Genomic DNA, 18,019 nt, shown 5'->3' with positions numbered 1-18,019 from the left:
GCAAGGAAGAATGGGTGAAAATCCCCCAAACAAGAATCGAAAGACTCTTAGCTGGCTACAGAAAGCATTTACAAGTTGTGATGCTTGCCAAGGGGGGTGTTACTAAGTACTGACCTTGCAGGTGGCCCAAACTTTTGCTTCAGGCCCTTTTCCTTTTTTGTTATTTTGAAACTGTAAAAGATAGAAATAGAAAAGTAATCTTGCTTAAATATTAAAGAAATGTGTCATCTTTAACTTTATGCCTTTTGGAAATCAGGTCATCTTTTACTCGCTTAGCTATTCACAGTAACAGAAATTTTGACCAGGGGTGTCCAAACTTTTGCATTCCATTGTAGATATTAAGAAAGAGGATGTGCAGGAGCTTTTTGAAAGCATCAAGTTGGATTAGTCACCGGATCCCAACGAGATATACCCCAGGCTATGGTGGGAGGCGAGGGTGGAGATTTCTGAGCCTCTGGCGATGATCTTTGCATCATCAATGGAGACAGGAGAGGTTCCGGAGGATTGGAGAGTTGTGGATGTTGTTCCATTATTCAAGAAAGGGAGTGGAGATAGCCCAGGAAATTATGGACCAGTGAGTCTTACTTCAGTGGTTGGTAAGTTGATGGAGAAGATCCTGAGAGGCAGGATTTAGGAACATTTGGAGAGACATAATATAATTAGGAGTAGTCAGCATGGCTTTGTCAAAGGCATGTCATGCCTTATGAGCCTGATTGAATTTTTTGAGGATGTGACTAAATATATTGATGATGGTAGAGCAGTAAATGTAGTGTATATGGATTTCAGCAAGGCATTTTACGAAGTACCCTATGCAAGGCTTATTAAGAAAGTAAGGAGGCATGGGATCCAAGGGGAACTTGCTTTGTCGATCCAGAACTGGCTTACCCACAGAAGGCAAAGAGTGGTTATAGACGGGTCATATTCTGCATGGAGGTCAATGACCAGTGGTGTGCCTCGGATCTGTTTTGGGACCCCTACTCATTTTTATAAATGACCTGGATGAAGAAGTGGAGGGGTGGGTGAGTAAATTTGCTGATGACACAAAGGTTGGGGCTGTTGTGGATAGTGTGGAGGGCTGTCAGAGGTTACAGCGGGACATTGATAGGATACAAAACTGGGCTGAGAAGTGGCAGATGGAGTTCAACCCAGACAACTGTGAGGTGGTTCATTTTGGTAGGTTAACTATGATGACAGAATATAGTATTAATGGTAAGACTCTTGACAGTGTGGAGGATCAGAGGGATCTTAGGTTCCGAGTTCATAAGACACTGAAAGCTGCTACACAGGTTGACTGCAGTTAAGCAAGCATACAATGCATTGGCCTTCATCAATTGTTGGTTTCAGTTTAGGAGCTGAGAGGTAATGTTGCAGCTATATAGGACCCTGGTCAGACCCCACTTGGAATACTGTGCTCAGTTCTGGTCGCCACACTACAGGAAGGGTGTGGAAACCATAGAAAGGGTGTAGAGGAGATTTACAAGGATTTTGCCTGGATTGGGGAGCATGCGTTATGAGAATAGGTTGAGTGAACTTGGCCTTTTCTCCTTGGAGTGACGGAGGATGGGAGGTGACCTGATAGAGGTGTATAAGATGATGAGAGGCATTGATCATGTGGGTGGGCAGAGGCTTCCTCCCAGGGCTGAAATGACTAACACAAGAGGGCACAGTTTTAAGGTGCTTGGAAGTAGGTAGAGAGGAGATGTCAGGGTAAGTTTTTTATGCAGAGAGTGGTGAGTGCGTAGAATGGGCTGCCAGTGACAGTGGTGGAGGCAGATACGATAGGGTCTTTTAAGAAACTCCTGGTCAGGTATATTGTGCTCAGAAAAATAGAAGGCTGTGGGTAAGCCTAGTTTATTGCTCAGGTAAAGACATGTTCGGCACAGATTTGTGGGCCGAAGGGCCTGTATTGTGCTGTAGGTTTTTAATGTTTCTTAGCACTATTTTGTGACCTTTCTTTTCTTATGTGAAATAGGATGTCAAAATTCAAAGTCACTACGGTCATAGCTACAGTGACTCGCTGGCAAGGAAGAGTCACATTGATGACTACAGCACTTGGGACATCGTCAAAGCCACGCAGTAAGTGCAAGATCTTTTCAGACACCCCTTGATCTCTGTTGTATTTGATTCACCCTTGGTTACTAAATGCAAGAGATTTTACAGATGCTAGAAATCTTGAACAAAGCACACAGAATGGTGGAACTTCGCAAGTCAGGCAGTATATTTGTGGATGTGGATGAGTGGTCAGTGTTTTGGGTGGACATCCTTCATCGGGATTGGAAAGGAAGGGGGCAGAAGCCAGAATAAGAAGGTAGGAAGAGGGGAAGTACAAGTTGGTAGGTGATAGATGAGACCAGGTGAGGAGGAAAGCTGGTGGGTGGGGATGATATGAGAAGCTGGAAGGTGATAGGTGCTAAAGGGCTGAAGAAGCAATCTGATAGGAGAGGACATTGGGCCATGGAAGAAAAGGAATGAGGAGGGACACCAGGGAAGATGATTGGCAGTTGAGGAGAAGTGAAGAGGTGAGAGAGAAGGTGGGAGGGAGAAATCACTATAGAAGTTTGAAAACTTTAGTGACTAAAGATTGTTTTCTCTAACCAAAAACAGCTGAAAGATGTAGCAGAACAAATAATTTAATTTAAATCTAGCTGACTTCCATCTTTCAACTGCAAAGAGATAATCATAGTTTGCTTCAAGACCATCAAAATGCCAATTGTATTATCGAGTGGCTTTAACAAAGATGCTTTGCAAGTTTAATCAGACAGAAATAAATGCTGAGGCATAACAGAGTTACTGGTAGAGGTGCCTAAAATCCTGATTGAAGAGGTCACTTTTAGGGAAGTTCTTAATGGAATGGGGGAAATGCAGAATGAGATGGAGGTCAGTTCAGCTGAATCAATGATGGAGAGCAATGAGAGATGTAGGGCAAGACTGTGTTTCTATGGAGAGGCCCTTTAATGATTTGCGTGTGAGGGCAGGAATTTCAAATTAGAGACGATGAGCACATGGAAATGAGATGTGTCTGTGCGAGACAGAATGGTTGAGTGAAGTTTTGTATGTGATTGGATTTTTTTTAAGAATTTGAGAAATTTGTGAATCCTGTAGCTTTAAGGCTGTTTTAGAGAAGACTAGAAGAATGTAGTCTGAAGGTAAGGAAGATGTGGAGGAGTTTCACTGACTTAATTTAGCTGAGCCAGGAACATAAGATTAATACAACCAAAACAAAATAAAAGTTTGAATGTTCCTTTAATGGAAAGTGGACTGTTCCTTGTATGAACACTGACACACCATGCAGATTTACTGTTTGCCAGGAAGCAATAATTTAAATGGAAATTGTATTGACAAAATATTTTATACTATAACACACAATAATACTATATAATACAAAGTAAAGAAAATGGCCCAGCATATATCTAATATAAATATTAGTCTAGAAGGTGCACATAATCATTGGAGCTCATTGTTGTGTAATCATGGTACTGAAATGGTTTTGCAATGAAGAACCTGTCCCAGGGGAAAATAATATTCACGCAACTTCCAAGGAAAAGGTAATGAACTTTCTCCAAGGTCGTGTGCTAACTAGTTACCTAAAAGTTACCTGCACATTCTCCATGAGACCATTGTGTGCATAAGGATTTTCCAACAGCAGTATCTATCCTTCCAAATGGGTTCTGTTAGCATTTCACCATGTTCTTCTGCTATGTTCATTGTCCATTGCCATTTTCCACCTTTGTCCTTCTTCGATCGCTCTCTCCTCTCTCCTCCCTCCTCTATCCTCCCTCCACTCTCCCACCCTCCTCTCTCCTCTCGCCCCTCCTCCCTCCTCTCCCCCACCCTCCACTCTCCCACCCTCCCTCCTCTCTCCTCGCCCTCTCCTCTCCCTCTTTCCCCTTCCTTTCTCTCTCCCCCTCCTCCCTCCCTCCACTCTCCTCTCTCCCCCTCCTCCCCCCTCCTCTCTCTCTCCCTCCCTCCTCTCCCCCTCCTCTCTCTCCCTCCCTCCTCTCCCCCTCCTCCCCTCTCCTTCCCCTCCTCCTCTCCTCTCTCCTCCCTCCTCTCTCCCACCCTCCTCCCACCCTCCCTCCTCTCTCCTCTCCCTCTCTCCCATCTCTCTCGCTCCTCTCTCTCCCCTTCCTTTCTCTCTCCCCCTCCTCTCTCTCTCCCCTTCCTTTCTCTCCCCCTCACTCCTCTCCCCTTCCCCTCCTCTCTCCCTCCTCTCCCTCCTCTCTCCCTCCTCTCCCTCCTCTCTCCCTCCTCTCCCTCCTCTCTCCCTCCTCTCCCTCCTCTCCCTCCTCTCCCTCCTCTCCCCCTCCTCTCCCTCCTCTCCCCTCCTCTCCCTCCTCTCCCTCCTCTCCCTCCTCTCCCCCTCCTCTCCCTCCTCTCCCCCTCCTCTCCCCCTCCTCTCCCCCTCCTCTCCCCCTCCTCTCCCCCTCCTCTCCCCCTCCTCTCCCCTCCTCTCCCCTCCTCTCCCCTCCTCTCCCCTCCTCTCCCCCTCCTCTCCCCCTCCTCTCCCCCTCCTCTCCCCCTCCTCTCCCCCTCCTCTCCCCCTCCTCTCCCCCTCCTCTCCCCCTCCTCTCCCCCTCCTCTCCCCCTCCCTCTCCTCTCCCTGCCTCCTCTTTCTCCCTCCCCCTCACTCTCCTCTCTCTCCCTCCCCTCTCCCTCTCTCCTCTCTCCCTCCCCTCTCCCTCTCTCCTCTCTCTCCCTCCTTTCTCTCTATCTCCCCCTCCTTTCTCTCTATCTCCCCCTCCTTTCTCTCTATCTCCCCCTCCTTTCTCTCTATCTCCCCCTCCTTTCTCTCTATCTCCCCCTCCTTTCTCTCTATCTCCCCCTCCTTTCTCTCTCTCTCACCTCCTTTCTCTCTCTCTCACCTTTCTCTCTCTCTCACCTCCTTTCTCTCTCTCTCACCTCCTTTCTCTCTCTCCCCCCCTTTCTCTCTCTCCCCCTCCTTTCTCTCTCTCCCCCTCCTTTCTCTCTCTCCCCCTCCTTTCTCTCTCTCCCCCTCCTTTCTCTCTCTCCCCCTCCTTTCTCTCTCTCCCCCTCCTTTCTCTCTCTCCCCCTCCTTTCTCTCTCTCCCCCTCCTTTCTCTCTCTCCCCCTCCTTTCTCTCTCTCCCCCTCCTTTCTCTCTCTCCCCCTCCTTTCTCTCTCTCCCCCTCCTTTCTCTCTCTCCCCCTCCTTTCTCTCTCTCCCCCCTTCTCTCTCTCTCCCCCTTCTCTCTCTCTCCCCCTTCTCTCTCTCTCCCCCTTCTCTCTCTCTCCCCCTTCTCTCTCTCTCCCCCCTTCTCTCTCTCTCCCCCCTCTCTCTCCCCCCTTTCTCTCTCTCCCCCCTTTCTCTCTCTCCCCCCTTCTCTCTCTCTCCCCCCTTCTCTCTCTCTCCCCCCTTCTCTCTCTCTCCCCCTTCTCTCTCTCTCTCCCTTCTCTCTCTCTCCCCCCTCTCTCTCCCCCCTTTCTCTCTCTCTCCCCCCTTTCTCTCTCTCTCCCCCTCCTTTCTCCCTCTCTCTCCTGCTCCTCTCTCTCTCTCCCCCTCCTCTCTCTCTCTCCCCCTTCTCTCTCCTCCTCTTTTTCCCATTTGCTCCAGAATCTTCACAAGTCAAAACCTATTGGTTAATTCAACAAACCTAACTTATCAATCAACTGAATTTTTATATTAAATGACAAAAATGAAATATTTTATTGTATAATGTTATTAAAGAAACACTGACTGCATTTTGAGAAAATCTGCAGAAAATAAAATACCCAACATCATAACTATATTGATAAAAATAAAGCATGATCTTAAATCAGGATATTACATTTAAGAGAATTTTAGATGAGTACATAGATGGGAGGGGTATGGACCACTATGGTCCAGGTGCATTTCAATGGACTAAATCAGCATGGACTAAATCAGGGGTAACCAACCTTTTTTGCACCACGGACCGCCGATGGGGAGGGGTATTAATCACTACCGGAATATAGGTGATAAGTCAACTATAAGCCACTTATAAGTGGCCAATACACTCAATTTCTTATCTAAAAGGGGTTGTCTAACAAATTTAATATTAAACACTGCATATTTTCCTTGCATGAACATAGTGATAAGTCAATTATAACTCACTTATAAGTCAATAACATCATAACATTTTAAGTAACATTTGGATATTAAACACTGTGCATATTTTCCTCGCATGAACATATAAAATCATTGCAACACACCAGTGAGAGGACCAGGTAAGGGCCAGAGGTCCCTGTACCAGGGCCGTGGCGGTCGCAGTCAGGAGAGAGCGACCGACCAAGCGAGGAGTGCGACAGGGCACGTGCCGGCCCCCCTTGTAGGTAGGTAGGATCTATTGGCCAACAAAAGTTTGTCTCGAGGGATGACTTTCAGTAGATCGCAGTGCAGTAGCTGCTCTGCTACTTACGAAACCCTGAACCCGAATTAGGTCATCTGCGAATATTTTAGCACCAGTTTCTCCACGAACATTCGGTGTGTTAAACAGGTTTAGAGGTGGTGCCCATCTGTCTGCGCTCCAGGCCAGTAGCAACAGTGCTTCTTGCCAGCCGTGTGAGGCGGCCGGTTACCCGAGGTCAACCAGTGATCCCTGGCGCTAGGGTATCACTGCATTTAGGCGACTGATTACCTTGCGTGCGTTCAAGTTCAACAGTGGGCGTGACGGAATGAGGAAACGTGCAGCTGACTCACATCATTTCATATCGCCAAATTATGTTGTTTCCTTGTGGCCCGGTGGTTGGGGACCACTGGACTAGATCGGCCAAAGAGCCTATTTCTGCATTGTAGTGCTCACCACATCTGACGAGGCATTTGTGTTATAATTTAAACATTTGAAGGTAAAATCACTTGCTAGAGTGCTTGTGATAGAACTGGCTGAGTTTACAACTTTCTGCAGCCTTTTTTGATCCTGAGCTTTAGTGCTGCCATATCAGACAGTGGGGCAACCGGTTAGGATACTCTCACATCTGTAAAAATTTGCTGGAGTCTTCTGTGACATACCAATTCTTAACAACTTCTAATGAAATATAGCCACTGTTGTGTCTTTTTTGTAATTGCATCAATATGCTGGGTCCAGGATAGATCTTCTGAGATGTTGACATCCAGAACTTGAAACTGCTCACTTTTTCCATTTCTGATCCCTCAATAAAGGTTGGTGTTTGTTCTCCTGATTTTTCCTTCTTAAAGATCACCGTCAATTCTTTGGTCTTACTGATGTCGAGATGTCATCCTCTTTATCTATTGAGATGTTCCCACAGCCAATGATCTCACTTTAAAAACTCTTTGTCATTATTTCATGCTCTTGTTATTTATTGCTATTTCTTTATATTTGCATTTGCACAGTTGTCTTCAATGCTCTCGCTCTTTCGTTGATCCTGTTTACAGACATTATTCAATAGATTTGTAGAGTATACCTGCAGAAAAAAGAATCTCAGGGTTGTATATGGTGACATGTATATACTCTGATAATAAATTTTTCTTTGAATTTTGAACAAATTTTTGTGGTCTAACTGCAACTTGAACTAGATTTTGATCTTGTTGGCCAGTTATTTCACAAAGTGGTTTGTTTGTCCAGTAAAGGAAGCGCTAAATGTTCACTCCTACCTTTTCATACAAAGTCATGTAAAAATGCCTTTTATAGACCTGGCATTTACAATGACCTGTGCTCAGTACTGCCAGCATTTGAAGAAGTATGTGTCCTTTTAGGGAAGGGATTTTGTTCCATTTGACTGGTCTCAGTCAGAAAAAAGACAAGCTTTTTATCAGTGAAAGTTGCTGGATCACCATCTCCTAGACTGATCATACAAGGTTTCTTAGGCTTCTCAACTTTAATGCAGTTTCTGCAGTCTGATTACTTGTAAAACTGAACAACAGCTGATTTTCTTTGGCTTTAATACCTCAGACATGGAAAATTATAAACTGAGATTTGCAAGTTGGTTGCAATTGTTTACTTAATCAAGTGGAGAATTATTAGAACATTACAGCACAGTACAGTTTCTTTGGCCCACAATGTTGTTCAGCCTTTTATCCTACTTTAAGATCAATCTGATTCTTCCCTCCCACGTATCATCCACGTGCTATATAGAATGTTAGTGATTCAACAAAGTTTTGACATGACCTTTGTTAAATAGCTTAAAAAATACTCAGCGGGTCAAGCAGCATCTGTGAAGGAGGAGGAATAGTCGACATTTCCACCCAGTCGATCTGTTTTTGATTAGTTAATCTTGATTGTATATTTGTAGCAGCTATTTTGTTTCTATTGCATCCTGTGAGCTCTGTCTTTGCAAAAACGAATGTATATTTTATTAAATCAATTTGTCTTAGTCTTTTCAAAGGATCCATCATCCCCTGCTCAAGAAGCTGCTGTCAGAATCCCAGTAATTCATGTAGAAATGAAAGTTATATGCTTTCTCAGTTTTTATTCTTCAGTGGAAGCAAGATCACTAGCATCTAGTTCTGCTCCTATGCCTTATAGGTTCTTGATTAGTAAGATATCAAAAATTATGGGGAGAAAGCAAGAGAATAGGGTCAAGAGGGATAATAAATCAGCCGTGATAGAATGGAGGAGACTTGATGGTCTGAATGGCCTAATTCTACTCCAATGTGTTATGGTCCATTATTCTCTTTTACATCACATCATTATCACTACCCTATATATACTGTATAAAATGGTTTGCTTCCAGTGGAGAAAATAATAATTTAGCTTGGGAATTTGTTGAGAAAGTCAGTCCTGTTGGGTGCAGCTGAATGTGCTATGCACTGTTTCGGTCCATTAGACACCACCTCTGGAATACTCATAACAGTGCCTACCAGGAATGATTTCCTAGGCGATGTTTCCATGTAGGAAGGAGTGCAGATGAAAGACCAATGACCGCTAACCCAGAGAGTAGTTTAAATGTGGACTTTAATATCAAAGGTAGTCATAGAATCAAGTAGTGCAATCACTCGAGTTGAGTATGATGATCTCCTAAGAGGTTGTCTATTGGTGGGTTTTCAGGTGGCAGTGGGGGCCAAATCGGATCTGCTATAATCCAGGATGTTCGGGTGGATTCCCTGAATAGGGAATGCTTGTATGTAACTTGGTTTAATGTGGGGAGGCTGATGGAGAGGCAACCAACACACACTCCTTGACGGATCAGGGTCAGGGACCAGTGGCATGAATGCAAGATGGCTAGGACCCTTCACTACTGCATTCTTCCTCTGCCTTCACTGCTATTGTGAGGTGTCATCGTCTTACACCAACCCCAGTATTGAGGCCTTGGTTGGATCACTCTCTGTCTGGAACATCCCTCTTGAGCTTACCGCCATGGGTGACCCTACCAGGAGCTAAGCTTCAGATGGCATCACTCTTGGAATCTCAGGAACTCGTAATTTTCTCCTCTGCAACAAGTTGGCGATCCTCAGAGAAGATTCATGCAGCATAGTCATAGAGTGTGGAAGCAGACCCTTCGGCCCGACTGGTCCATACCAATGAGGATGCTCATCCTATTTTCCTATGCTTGGCTTATATCTCTTTACACCTTTCCTCTCCCTTTAACTGTCCAAATGTCTTTTTTTAATGTTACTAGTAGAAAATTCCATATGTATATCACACCTTCTGTATAAAACAAAAAGTCTCCCTTAAGTTCCTATTAAATCTTACCCCTCTCAACTTAAACCTATGCCCTTGAGTTCGCAGTTCCCCAAACCTTGGGAAAAGACTGTGTGCATTCACACTGTCTATGCCCTTCGTGATTTTTTACATCTAGTCATTGAAGCTAATAGTGTTCAGAACATTTAAGTGAAGTTGGTTAACTGCCTGTTGGAGAAATTTGTGAAGGATCGGTTTACATTGAGAACTGGTGAGAGTTGCTGGCATAAAAACATAATTCCTGGCATGGAGTACTTCATCTAGGATGAGTGATGTGTTTCTTTGTTATTCCTATGCTGTTTTCTATATGGTCATGTGTACATGTAATGAGGTTAATAATGTCCTTTTATGAAAAAAATTCTGTTTCTCATTCTGTGTGGAATGATCCTTAAGAGCAGTATTATGGGTTGCATAACCTCATAATACTTAGCAAAAGTGTCTGTGAGCTGAAGCTGTGAGTGTTGGTGGAATGAGTAAGAGTAGGCTTGGAATATTAGAGCAAAGGCAAGCTCTGACCACCTGTATGCAGTTTATAGTATCTGGCAATGGATAACAAATTGGAGGCAGGAATCCCTGATCAAGGATCACCTTTATTCACTGTATAGATTTACAAGTATTAGAAAATGCTCTGGTGTATTGGTGCGACATGAAACAAAATACAACATTCAACAGTTATAAAGAAAAAATATTTTTAAAAAAGGTTATTGATGAATACAGAATAAATTGTGCATAATACATGGATACCAGCAATGTAAACAGCATTGTAACAAATGGTTTATAATGTTTACTGTGCAGTACAGAGGTAATAGAGAATTGGGGGGAGGGGGTAACAAATGGTTGTTCAGATTAACTCCCTGGGGGAACAAACTTTTATGATGGCATGAATCTTTTGTTTTAATAGCCCTATAGTGCTTTCCAGAAGGGAGCTTTTGCAAAAGGCAGTTTGCTGGGTGGGTAGTGTCTGCAGTTATTTTTCTTGCCTACTTCTTTGTCCTGGACACATGCAAGTCCTGCAGTGATGGTAGACTGCAGCCAATGACCTTTTCTGCTGACCTGACAGTTCTCTGTAGATTTCTTATATTGTGTAAGGATGCTGCACCAAACCAGACAGTAACGTGTGGATGCTGTCAATAATGACAGTGTCCCACGTTCATCCATCCTTTAGCCTTTTTCTGCAATGTACGCTAACCCAAGTATTAAGATGCCAGTTATAACCTACCCCTCGCCCATGAAGAGGATCACCTCAATATTTTTGAGTGATTGAGCTCAGAAATTTCGTGGTCTAACTGACTCAGATTTTAAACTGTACGTTTGAAAATATGTAATCTTCACAGTAATTTGTGCAAAGGTGCAGAGAAGTAAGAAGGAAATTAATTATGCTTCAGGATTTACAGAAAGCTTACAAAAAGCACAATGAATAGACTTGCAGAGCAATGTTATTTTCCTTCCTTCGTAGGTATGGAATATTTGACCGCTGTCGAGAGCTTGTGGAGGCAGGTTATGATGTACGGCAACCTGATAAAGAAAATGTAACGCTTCTTCACTGGGCTGCTATCAATAATAGAATTGATCTGAGCAGGTAGGTCTTTAAGGTCCTAAATTTTACTTGAAACTGTCATTGCATAATTGTTAAAAATACATTAAATAGTTATTAAACAACAGTGTGTCCATTAGCAAATCTAGGCTTGATCATGGTCTGGTTTACTTGGAACCTATAGACCCACTTTCAAAGACTACAACTGAGTATTATTTATTCACTTTTTTATTGCTTGCACGATTTATCTTCTTTTGAACAATCATTGTTTGTCAATCTTTGTTTTTCATAAATTCTGTTGCATTTCTATATTTTCCTTTAAATTTCTGCAAGAAAATGAACCTCAAGGTCATAGGTGATGATGTTTGCATACTTTGGTAGTAAATTTACTTTCAACTTTGAATGTCTCATCCAAGATCATGGTTCACTGTTACTGAATCTGGTGTGTTTAAGTAAAACCTGCTTTCTGTCCATTTCTGCCGCATTATAAATTGCAATCTCGGGTTCACAGATTATATAATATCTCTAATATAATATGTAATATTGGCCAGATGGAGCGCATGGTTGAAACCAGCATCAAGGAGCATAGGAAGTGTATCTATATGAGTTACTTGGAGCAACTGATGGCAGCAGAACGTTGCATTTGCAATGACCACGGGATTGATTTCGGTACAAAACTATGGTTTTTGGGACTGCCTGGTGAAGCAAGCCATTGAAATAAGAGTAGAGAATAATAATTTCAACAGAGATGAAGGTCTCACTCTAAGTAAGAACTGGAATATGATTTTAAACAAGGCAGGACAGCAGAAACCTGATTGATTGAGAACTAGCCAATCAGGAGGGATGGACATCGAAAGTCGAGTATATATACCACTGGACTAGACAGGCCTAAGCATCATCCCTGATGAATATGGTGGAGTTCGTCATTGAAACGTTAGTTAAAATCGTCATATACTCCGAGAAAGCACTAGATCCTTTTTTTAAGCATTAAATCCTTTTTTATATAATATCTGGTAATAAAAAAACGGAATCAAAAATTATCCAGAAACATGACATAGAATATGGACAATGGTGTAGGTTTACAAGTCACACCAGAAGTTAAAATCATAGTTATACAAAATGGAAACAGGCCATTGACCTAACATGTTCAAAGCATCTTCCTCAGCTAGTCCCATTTGCCTGCTTTTGGTCTATAGACCCCTAAACCTTTCCTTTCTGTGAAAATGTCCAAAAATCTTTTAAATGTTGTAATTGTATCTACCTCTACAACTTCCTCTGGCAGCTCATTCCATATCAGAGCCCCATTCATTCAATTCTTTTGACTTTTATATCAGGCTGGGATACATTTCATCGGGCCTGGGGATTTATCCACATTTAAGGGTAGCTAAAATATCTTGATGTTCCAAAAATGTTACTGGTTAGGGTTAGTGAGTTGTGAGCATGCTATGTTTGTGCAAGAATCCTAGCACATTCTCAGACTGTATTGTTGTTGACTCAAACAATGCATTTCACTGCATGTTTTGATGTACGTTTGACAAATAAATGTAACACTTACCCGCAGGCTGGTATATGTCTAGGGGAAAAAGGAGATCCAGCCACTCTCCAACCCACCTCCCGTACACGCAAGTGCTGTGAGAATTGAGTTAATGCCTCGCGCCCGCCAACAGTATCAAACCCACAACAAATACCGTTATGACATACACTTTATGGGGTTTACTAAAATTAAAAAAATAGTAGGCAATACAATATATATATATATATATATACAAGGAAAAAACAAAAGGTGCCAACTTATCAAAGTTCAGTCTGTTTAGTGCACTCGTTGGAGCTCAATCAACGAACCAATCGACCCATCCGGCCGTCGCACCTGGGACCACCCCGGTGGTCTTACGAGCAGTCCAGCACACGTCCACCTTCCTCGGCGTCTTCCTCGGCCTCCCCCAAAAAACCCGCGAAAACCCCTCCCCCAAGTTCCCAGCATCACAAGACACAATGACATTCCCCATTGATTAACAAGTGAATACAATTACCATATCAGCCATTCTAAAGTGAAACAACGGCGAGAGAAACACTTATCCGACAAAGAAACATTCCTACTTGTAACAAACCAAAGAGGCCATTTTGAGTAACATACCCAGGACATTGTACATTCTCTCCCCACCAGCATATGTCATGCCCTCATGGCATTACTAGAGGTCCCCAAAGCTTCTTGCAACACACAAAACCCAACCCAGGTGCAGAAAGCAGTGACATAACTACCCAGAGCAGTAGAAATCACACTCGGTTCTCCCGGTACCACATATGTCAACCGCTCCGGGGGGCGCCTAATCCTCTAAGATCTCCATACCCCTTCTGCCCCACTGGGCTCCCTCATCACCTGCGAACCCACTGTCTCGGACACCCCAGGTCTACCTGACAGACCCGCACCCCTTTCCTCACAGGGGTCCTCCCTCACCCGAGATCTCTCCGGCTCACCCTCTCTCCCACCAATGTAGACTGCCTCTCCATCTGACCCTCAAGACCTTCCCTCCTCTCACCCAATTCAGTATGGGAAGGGCCAGGAGCCTCCTCTCCTGGTACTGGAGCACCAGCGAATGGGAACAGGACCCACTCATCTGAGTCGTCCTCCTCTGAATCGGTAGCCATTCCCAGGTGAGGGACCCGTCCCCGCTCCTCAGCAGCGGGCTCTTCCCGTTCTCCGCGCCCTCGCAGAGTCCTTGTACTGGGCGTAACCTCCCACTCGGGCTCCTTATCCACCTGCACCGCTTGACTCAGTGGCAGCAGGTGATTCCTATGGAGTACCTTGATAGGCCCTTTTCCATCCTCGGGTTTCACCCGGTAAACTGGCAGGTTCGGCATCTGGCTGTCTATTACATAGGGGCTGGCCGCCCATCGATCTGCCAACTTGTGCTTACCAGGGAGTCCCAAATTCCGTAAAAGGACCCGGTCGCCCGGTAATAATTGTACAAACTTCACCTTTCGATCATACCACATCTTATTCCTCTGATTTTGTTTGGTAGCCGCCGCCTCGGCCAACTCGTATGCCCGCTGTAACTCCCTCTTCATGTCGGACACGTACTTTAGATGGGACTTCCCGGGAAATTCACCCACTCCTCGTCCCTCTCCTCCTCCCCCGGCTCCTGACGAGACAATGCATCCGCATCGACATTCTTGCTTCTGGGGCGGTACCTCAGGCTGAAATCATATACCGACAATGCCGCCAGCCACCGATGTCCTGTGGCATCCAGCTTCGCCGAAGTCAAAATATAAGTGAGAGGATTGTTATCCGTTCTCACCTCAAACTTGGCTCCGTACAGGTAATCGCCCAGCTTGTCCACCACCGCCCACTTCAGCGCCAGGAACTCCAACTTGTGAGTGGGATAGTTTCTCTCCGATGGCGACAAGCTTCGGCTGACAAAGGCTACCGGCCTCAATGCTTTGCCATGCTCCTGGTACAGAACAGCCCCGAGACCCTCTCGGCTGGCATCCGTGTGCAGCACATATGGCTTCTGGGGATCGGCAAAAGCCAACACCGGGGCCTGGGTCAGTGCCCTTTTCAAAGATCGGAACGCCTCTTCACATTGATCATCCCATCTCGAGCCAAAAGGTTCCGCCGGGTTCCAGTATCCTCCAGCATCCTGCCTCTGGTTCCCCGTCCTCTCCTTTCCCACCGGGGGATAGCCACACAACAGCTGAGTCAATGGGTGACACACTTTGGCATATCCTTTCACAAATCGCCGGTAATACCCACAGAACCCCAAAAATGAGCGCAGAGCACCCACTTTCTGGGGTCTCGGCCAGGTGGTCACGGCCTCTATCTTGGTTGGATCAGTAGCCACTCCCTCTCGCGAAATGATATGGCCAATGTAGTTAACCGACGACTTGCAGAACCGGCATTTGTCCAGGGAAAGCTTCAACCCTTCTTCATTAAGCCGGCCCAACACCTTCAACAGCCTCTCCTCATGTTCCTTCAAAGTCGATCCAAACACTATCAAATCGTCCAGGTACACCAGCACCTCCAACAGATTCATATCCCCCACAGTTCTCTCCATGAGCCTCTGGAAGGTGGCTGGAGCTCCGGATATGCCTTGGGGCATTTGTTCGAACTGAAAGAACCCCAGCGGGCAGATAAAAGCAGTCTTCTCTTTATCGGCCGCACTCATCGGGATCTGGTAATACCCACTTCTTAAATCCAGCACACTGAACCACTTTGCACCGCTCAGGCAGGCCAACGCATCCTCGACTCTTGGGACAGTATATTGATCAGGGACAGTTCGCCGATTCAACGTCCTGTAGTCAACACACATGCGCACTCGCCCATTCTTCTTCCGTCCCACCACTATTGGGGACGCATAAGGACTTCGAGACTCAGCTATGATTCCGGCCTCCTTCAACTTGCACAAGTGCTGTCGCACGTCCTCAACATCTGCCGGAGCCAGCCGCCGGGATCTCTCTCGGAACGGGGTGTCCTCCGTCACCCGGATGGTGTGGTGAGTGCTTTTGGAGCAGCCAACATCAAACTCGCCCCGAGAAAAAACAGCTTCCATCTTCAGCATCTTCTCCACTAGCCTGCGTTTCCACTCCGGCGACACTGGGGAATCCCCAAAGTTAAAGGCTTCAGCGGTCAGCTCCCTTCAATGCTCCGATCCCTCCCCGTTAGGGGTCCGCACTGGTGCGCTGGACATTACCGTCACCGGGAACAGATGTGCCAGCGGCATTCCCCTCTTAAAGGTGATTTCTCTTGCTGTGGTGTTCCTGACACTTATAGCTATACGCCTCGCATGTACCACCCCTGGTCTCTGCACTTCGGGCCTCACCAGCGCCCCCGCCGGAAATCGTGTCTCCCCTTCAAGATCGTCTGGGGCGTCTACTAACAGAGCTTCTCCCGTCGGCACTCCTGGGAATCTGGGGGTCCCCATCACTAGGGCTACCTCCCCGAGTCGGATCACCTTGGGCCTCGCCTGCGTACACCACACCGTCCCTCGTTTACACTCCGGGTCCAGCCCTTGGGAGGCAACCCCTTCTGCGAACACTGCTCGAAACACTGGATGCACCGAGAGGGTCTCCAGAAAGTCTTCTCCCCCTTTCTCCTTACAAGCTCCCAGGAGCCGTCGCACAACTGGGGAGTTAGTCCCCACCAGGAGGGCAGCACCACCGGTTTCCACCGGGTCAGGACACACCAACACCAACGTCTCAATAGCTTCCGACACTCCCACATCGCCCTCCGAGAACTCCAATCTCACCGATAGGTACCCATCGTACGGGTAGTCACCCTCGCTCACACCCCAAATCTGCAGGGCGTCAAATGGTGTTAAGGGCAAATGCTTTAGATATTGATTGTAGAAAGACCAGTACAATAAGGTCACCTGCGATCCCGTATCAAGAACGGCTTTTGCGTAAATTCCCTCTATCCGTAGACCCACACTGGCACGGGGTCCTACCAGCCCATCCGGAACAGAGGCGTGGGCACCCGGTGGTCTTCCGGCTGATCTCTAGGAACGTGTTCCTCCAGAGGCTCCAGTCCGTTCCCTCACTGAGCCTCTCCTAAGTTTCCCGACACCTCTCCCTTTTTAGTCATAGGGGGGCTTGTCCTCCGCGGGAGTCCTTGTCTCTCACAATCCCACCTAAAGTGACCCTCCTCTCCACAGCTATAGCACACCCTCGGCCGCCCACAGTCCCACCTGAAATGCCCCTCTTTCCCACAGTTAAAGCACACACTGCCGGCCGCCCCTCCTCTCCCAGGACGGCTCCTGCTCCCAATCCACTGCACTGATCGCCCCTGAGAGTAGGTATCTCCCCTGTCCCTCCCCTCCAAAGGGGGTTCCCTACTCCCCGGGGGATTGTCATTCCTCCACTCAGCCACCACTTCCTGTATCGCTGAGGATCGCTCCCGTAGGCCCGTGCCCCTTTTCCGCCCCAACGCTCTCTCTTCCTCTCGCACCTCTCTAATCAGTTGGAAGGATGGGGGGGAGCTTTCCTATAAGCCTGCCGGATAGTCCACGCCACCTTGTCCTCCTCCAGAGAGCCACTGAATAGCTGACTCATCCTCACGCTAGCCACGTCAGTCGCCTTCACTACCCCCCGGCGCCGCAGCCCCGAGAGCATCCCCTCCATCCTAAATATGTACTTGGAGAGCTTTTCCCCTCTCCATTGTTCCAGGCGTTGAAACTCTGCTAAAAGCAGCCAGGGTTCCCCTGACAACCCAAACGTTCCCTCCAAAACTTCTAGGCAGTCCTCCACTGAGGCCCCAGGCTTCTCAGCTTTCAACTCCCAAACAGTTTTGGCTGCTAAACCCCTCAAACTTCCCACCAATCGCTGCCTCTTCTCCTCCTCCGAGCCTGGCCACTCCTCTAACATCAAAGACATATGCTCGATCCAGGTCTCATAGTCCACCTCCCCATCCGGAGTAGGCTTGGCTCCGGAGAACACCCCCAGCTTCAGCCGTGGCCTCTCGGCCACCCCCACCAGGGAATTAAGTGCAGCTGCCAGCTCCGAGGCTTCCACCCTACCTGGGGAGCGGGGCTTAGTCACGACTCCCTCCTCCCACCTCCCTTTACTAGTGCCGGGCACCTCTCTGGGGTCCACCTCTAGCTCTAACTCCTCCTCCGATGTCTCCTCAGCCTCATCCTGGTAGGAGTGGAGCCCCCACGGCCCTTCCTCCCCTGGTACACTGACCGTCGCCGGCAGTTCCACCGTCCTGACTTCAGCACTCGTACGAACCAACACCCAGCTAGCCTCCACCTCTTTACCACACCGTCTAGCTACCAATTCTACCTGCCCAATACCCTTCACCGAACTTAAACCCCGCACTATCGCGTCTCCCGAAACTCGAACATCCACTCCGCTCACTACGCATGCGTACTGTACTGGTACA

The 18,019-nt window shown here is 46.8% G+C and overlaps 1 protein-coding gene across 2 annotated transcripts in view; it reads left to right on the top strand.

The window, feature by feature from the left end:
- LOC132398315 (palmitoyltransferase ZDHHC17) overlaps positions 1-18,019 on the top strand; it is a 145,531-nt gene that overhangs the window by 48,794 nt on the left and 78,718 nt on the right. For both annotated transcript variants that reach the window (XM_059977550.1, XM_059977552.1), the window contains exons 2-3: positions 1,973-2,076; positions 11,068-11,190. In XM_059977550.1, the coding sequence (XP_059833533.1) occupies positions 1,973-2,076; positions 11,068-11,190 (227 nt within the window). The remainder of the gene's footprint in view (positions 1-1,972; positions 2,077-11,067; positions 11,191-18,019) is intronic.

This window comes from Hypanus sabinus, chromosome 8, assembly GCF_030144855.1.
Source record: "Hypanus sabinus isolate sHypSab1 chromosome 8, sHypSab1.hap1, whole genome shotgun sequence".
NCBI classification, from domain to species: domain Eukaryota; kingdom Metazoa; phylum Chordata; class Chondrichthyes; order Myliobatiformes; family Dasyatidae; genus Hypanus; species Hypanus sabinus.
This window is presented reverse-complemented; position numbering and strand designations above follow the sequence as displayed.